The sequence below is a fragment of the Lipophrys pholis genome, assembly GCF_963383615.2.
Source record: "Lipophrys pholis genome assembly, chromosome: 12".
NCBI lineage: Eukaryota > Metazoa > Chordata > Actinopteri > Blenniiformes > Blenniidae > Lipophrys > Lipophrys pholis.
The window spans coordinates 1,500,311-1,505,932 of NC_137641.1; the positions used below are offsets into that span (position 1 = coordinate 1,500,311).

The window sequence follows — 5,622 nt, forward strand, 5'->3', positions numbered from 1 at the left end:
GTTCTCATCATGGCCGCCACACAGAACAGTTCCGGGTGAAGGAGAAGTGGACAGAGAAGGAGACAGGAGGGACAATTTGGACGGACCTCCTGACTGACGCTGACGTATGGAAGCCAAAATGGATCCAAAGTGAAGTTGAAATGTAATAACAGAAATAACTTTATTTTCAGACTAAAACTGCATTATTGACACAAATAAAATAATCATGGAACTGTATTTTCATTTTCTTCCTCCAGACTGCTTGTTCTGTGACTTTATTCAAAATTAAATAGAACATTTATGATTTAGTTTTCAAAAGACAGCAGATAGAGTTCCATTTGAAATGTTAAAATTAGCTTCTGGCTGCAATACCTCACTCTTTGATAGAATAAATCATCAATCATCTGAACTGCATTTTCTTTTTTAGGTTCCACAATTGATGACACAAAAAAATCTACTTAATTGTACAATTTTCTACTGACGACCGACTGAAGCTTGTAATGGAGATTTATTCAGCGAAAACCATGGAATTAATGTCGACTCAACACACAGAGACTATATTTAAATTCAAAGACTTTCTATAACGTCATTTTGACTTTGCATGAAACTGTTTCTCTCCCAATTACCAAAATAATAAAAATATTAATTAATAAATATCTAAAACGTCTGGGTTTTGTTAGAGTGCAGCTCCACCACTTTGAGGATTTGAATATTTCTAGAAACAAAGTCGTAAACTTATTACATGAACAAAGTGGCAATAATATACTGTAATACACGAGAGAGAGAGAGAGAGAGAGAGAGAGTACACCGGAGAGCCAGGGAAAGAGAGAAAGAGGAGAAATTAATCTTTTAGCAGTATTTCCTCCAGCTTTAGCAGTTTGGAGGCTCCTGGTCAGCCAACATGGCAACCTGCTGTTTTACTGCAGAATTACTTCTGAGGTCGTTAAATTCAGCTTCACTAAGTAAAACTAATGACTTTTACTTTCTCAATCAGCCGTCAGGGAACTTTTTAAAGTGAAACTTTCTGTCTTGATATTATTGGGCTCTGTTGTTACGGTGCTGCGACCAGACGCTGCTCATGCTGCTGCTCCGGTAAGGGAATAAAAATAACACAAAAAACAGAAGTAAACAAAACTGCATTAATTACAAAAATCCAACAAATTAAACAATTAAATTAATGTGTTATTTTTGACACTAATATATATATTTATAAAATACTACTAATAAAGAGCCAGTCAGAGGTCACAGAGGTTTATTGGTGGAGTAACGTGGTACGAGTACAAGAGTGTAAACTGATGCAGTGGAAATGTAGAGAAGAACAAGTTGCGTCCCAAACATTGAGAATGTAACACCGACTGATGAGGTCCTCGGGGGGCGAGCCAGGCGCAGACCAATCAGACGACGGCTCTCTGACCACCGGGATGCCAACAGGAAGCGACGCCGGAGACGGGGGGCAAGAGCGCTGGACCGTCTGCGTGTGGCTCCGCCCCGCCGGGGAGGTAGTGGGTGACCAGCTTGTAGCATGGCCCCGCCCACCAGGGGGAGGAGCTAGTGGGGAAGCTCGTGGGCGACCAGCTTGTAGTGGGCGCCGCAGGACGGGCAGCGCTGCGCTTCCCCCTCGTGCAGCCAGAACCAGACCACGGCGGTGTTGTCCTCCTCACCTGCAGAGCAAACGCACGGTCACCATGACAACCGGCCATAACGTACATTCAGACACACTATCACACAAAGGGTGAATGAACGAATGAGAGGGTGAGAGAGTGAAGACTTACACACACATCCCACGATCCTCTTGTTGGTGATGGAGGGAACCAGGTGAGGGTCCATCTTGGAGCCGGCGTAGCCTTTAGGCTTCATCATGTTGTATGGATCCTGGAAACACGTGGAAGAGTGAGCACATAAGAGTGAGCACATGAAAGAGAGCACATGAGAGTGAGCACATGAGAGTGAGCACATGAGAGTGAGCACATTAAAGAGAGCACATTAAAGAGAGCACATTAAAGAGAGCACATGAGAGTGAGCACATGAGAGTGAGCACATGAAAGAGAGCACATGAAAGAGAGCACATGAAAGAGAGCACATTAAAGAGAGCAGACTACAAACAGCTGATTCAAGTATCAAACTAAGAGCTAAATTCAACGTGACCAATTCAATGATCACAGGTTTTATGGCGTCTATAGCGAGTCGGTGAAGCTCCACGTCCTGTCGGTCCCAGCGTCCAGTCGTAAACTGAAGCCTCGCATTCAGTCAGTCCTCACGTCCAGTCACTCCTTACGTCTGGTCAGTCCTAACGTCCAGTTGGTCCTTGTTGGTCCTAATGTCGAGTCAGTCCAAATAGCCAGCCGTAACATGAAGCCTAGCATCCAGTTGGTCCCAAAGTTCAGTCGTAAAGTGAAGCCTAACGTTCAGTCTGTCCTAACATCCAGTTGGTCCTAACATGAAGCCTAACATCCAGTCGGTCCAAACATTCCATCGGTCCTAAGGTCGAGTTGATCCTAATGTCCAGTCGATCTAACGTCTGGTCGGTCCTAACGTCCAGTCGTAACATGAAGCTTAATGTGCAGTCGGTCCAAACATCCAATCGATCCTAACGTCTAGTCGATCTAACGTCCGGTCGGTCCTAACGTCCAGTCGTAACATGAAGCCTAACGTCCAGTTGGTCCTAACGTCCAGTCGTAACATGAAGCCTAACGTCCAGTTGGTCCTAACATTCAGTCGTAACATGAAGCCTAACGTCCAGTTGGTCCTAACATTCAGTCGTAACATGAAGCCTAACGTCCAGTTGGTCCTAACATTCAGTCGTAACATGAAGCCTAATGTCCAGTCGGTCCAAACATCCAATCGATCCTAAAGTCTAGTCGATCTAACGTCCAGTCGGTCTAACGTCCAGTCGGTCCTAACGTCCAGTCGGTCCTAACGTCCAGTCGGTCCTAACGTCCAGTCGGTCTAACGTCCAGTCGGTCCTAACGTCCAGTCGGTCTAACGTCCAGTCGGTCTAACGTCCAGTCGGTCCTAACGTCCAGTCGGTCCTAACGTCCAGTCGGTCTAACGTCCAGTCGGTCCTAACGTCCAGTTGTAACATGAAGCCTAACGTCCAGTCGGTCCTCACGTCAATTCGTAACAGGAAGCTCCACCGACTAAATGTGGATCTGAGACTCCAACAGGCTTCGTACCGCTCCCTCCTTCATGGCCTTCATGATGATCTTCTCCAGTCCTGTAGCCTGCTCCTCATCAGTGGGAATACCTGCGCACACACACACACACACACACACACACACACACACACACACACACACACACACACACACACACACACACACACACACACACACACACACACACACACACACACACACACACACACACACACACACACACACACACACACACACACACACACACACACACACAATTTGGAGGTGCACAGAGTGGTGACATGCCGCATGAACAGGGCCTCATAGAGGGGCGTGGCTACTGGAATGATGTCATTTGGCGGCGTGGAGCCGTGCGGAGCTCGCGGACGCGTCGAGCATAAAAAAGCCTTCCGTCCCTCGTTTCTTGGTTAAAATCGGATTATTGGAGTTGCACCTCAGTGGAAACTAAAACTCAGGAGTTTGAAAGCGACCGAGTTTTTTTTCTTTGGGCTCTTTGGTCAAACCAGAGTCGTCCACCAGGGGGCTCACGCCGAAACGGGAGGTTTAGATTGTCCTCAACATCTCATGTACTCTCGTCAGAGGAAGTTGGTATGATAAGGAGTCTATGATATACTGTAGACGCAGTAGTATATATTAGTATTCCGAGAGCCTTTCTACTCGAACACTGTTTGCATATCACTTCCAATAAATCGAGGCTTGGCGCCCCCTGGCGGAGCTCTGCCTCACTTCTTCACCGATGTAGTTAAATCAGATTAAATAAGAGATTTTATACATTAAAGTTTGACTTTGAAATTTTTTTTTTGAAAATGCTGAACATTTTAAACATTTAGGTTGTTTAACGGATCCTAAAATTTGTTTTTAAACCTTTTCGATGAAGATCTCAGTTTCAGACTGGATTATTTATCAGTTCATGTCAAACAGGAAGTGACTCGATATAAAAACACCCATTTAACGCAAAACTACCAACAATGTAAAGCACTTCTCAGTCCGTTTCTGTGATGTAAAGCCTGAATCTAGACGCAGACGGTAGTTTAATCCCGGTAATCTGCGCTCTGTCCTTGCGGGAGACCGGTCGTCCTCTATCGGCTCCTGTCCCCGCTGTGCCCGCTGTGTGCTGCGTGTGCTCCGGCCTCACCTCCAGCGGACATCCCGCGGCTCAGGGCGGGCAACGGGCCGCTGGCTGCGAGCCCCCGGCCGGCCTGGAGAACCGGAGCCGCCGCCTGGCTTCCCGGGAGCCTCGTCCCAGACCTCACCACGGAGCGGAGTAGTAACCTTGCAGCCATCTTTGCTTCTTCCTCTTCTTCTTCTTCTTCTTCTTCCTCCTCTTCTTCTTCTTCTGTTTCATGGCGGTTGGCACACAGTTGGGCGCATTACCGCCCCCTACTGAATGGGAGTGTGGAGCAGAACGGTTCATCTAAATCCTGTTTACTAATCCTGTTTTTCCAAAAAGTGAAGATGCCCTTGTATATACTGTCCTCCGAGTTGCTCCTCAGTATTTCCGTTATGTTCAGATTAATTCATAGTGCTTCTCTGAGTATTTGTCTGTGGTGATGGTACTGTTGACATCGTGTGAATACGTGTTGAATTGTTTCCTGTTTTCCGCAGTATATGCAGTATACGCAGTATACACAGTATACGCAGTTCCCTGTTGAGTGTTTTTGGATGGGGTGTAGTGAATTATTTAATCTTGTGTGTCCTCATTGGAGAAGGGACGTCTTCTCCTTTGCTGATTCTGCTGCTTCCTCTCGTCTCTCCCACTTTATTTTGAATGTTGAAATAGTGTCTGCCTTTATTGTTGTTATTCTGCCACTTCTTTTTCATTTCTATCGTTACAATGCTCTTTATTTCCGCTTTACTGTAATCTACACTCATTCCTCCACCCTCTTTCCCTGTTGTCCGCTTTGCATACGTGTCTGCCAGTTTGGTTCCTTCTAGTCCTGTGAGCTGGAACCCAAATAAACTGAACCTGGACTGCTCTCCTCTGAACCCTTTGTATTGTGTGTGCTCTCTCTAAAACTACACCCTGATGGTGGTTGTTGCACTGCTGGAATCTGCTCCTATTAACACCCTGTGTGGCCTGACGTCCTCCACCCAACACCCTGTGTGGCCTGACTTCCTCCACCCAACACCCTGTGTGGTCTGACTTCCTCCACCCAAGACCCTGTGTGGCCTGACGTCCTCCACCCAAGACCCTGTGTGGCCTGACGTCCTCCACCCACCTCAGCACCATAAGAACTACCAATAACTCCCCTGTGAATACTGCTGAGTTATCATTTAAGATAAGATAAGATATAAGATATAAGATACGATAAGATATAAGATACGATAAGATATAAGATACGATATAAGATATAAGATATAAGATTAGATACAATAAGATATAAGATACGATACGATAAGATATAAGATATAAGATTAGATACAATAAGATATAAGATAAGATACGATAAGATATAAGATAAGATAAGATATAAGATATAAGATATAA

The 5,622-nt window shown here is 45.6% G+C and overlaps 1 protein-coding gene across 1 annotated transcript; it reads right to left on the reverse strand.

The window, feature by feature from the left end:
- Positions 1-1,214: 1,214 nt before the first annotated feature.
- cox5ba (cytochrome c oxidase subunit 5Ba) lies at positions 1,215-4,466 on the reverse strand. The gene is made up of 4 exons (XM_080477067.1): positions 4,270-4,466; positions 3,153-3,223; positions 1,752-1,851; positions 1,215-1,640 (listed from the first exon to the last, which is right to left on the reverse strand). The coding sequence occupies exons 1-4, from the start codon at positions 4,415-4,417 to the stop codon at positions 1,528-1,530; spliced, it is 432 nt and encodes a 143-aa protein (XP_080333193.1). The 5' UTR covers positions 4,418-4,466; the 3' UTR covers positions 1,215-1,527.
- Positions 4,467-5,622: the final 1,156 nt, after the last annotated feature.

What these genes read in the sequence shown, in the direction of transcription:
- cox5ba (XM_080477067.1), bottom strand. Translation starts at nt 4,417, where the DNA reads ATGGCTGCAAGGTTACTACTCCGCTCCGTGGTGAGGTCTGGGACGAGG. An exon ending in CCGCGGGATGTCCGCTGGAG is followed by an intron (nt 3,224 to 4,269) that starts GTGAGGCCGGAG and finishes GTGTGTGCGCAG; the next exon opens with GTATTCCCACTGATGAGGAG. An exon ending in GAGGATCGTGGGATGTGTGT is followed by an intron (nt 1,641 to 1,751) that starts GTAAGTCTTCAC and finishes TTTGCTCTGCAG; the next exon opens with GTGAGGAGGACAACACCGCC.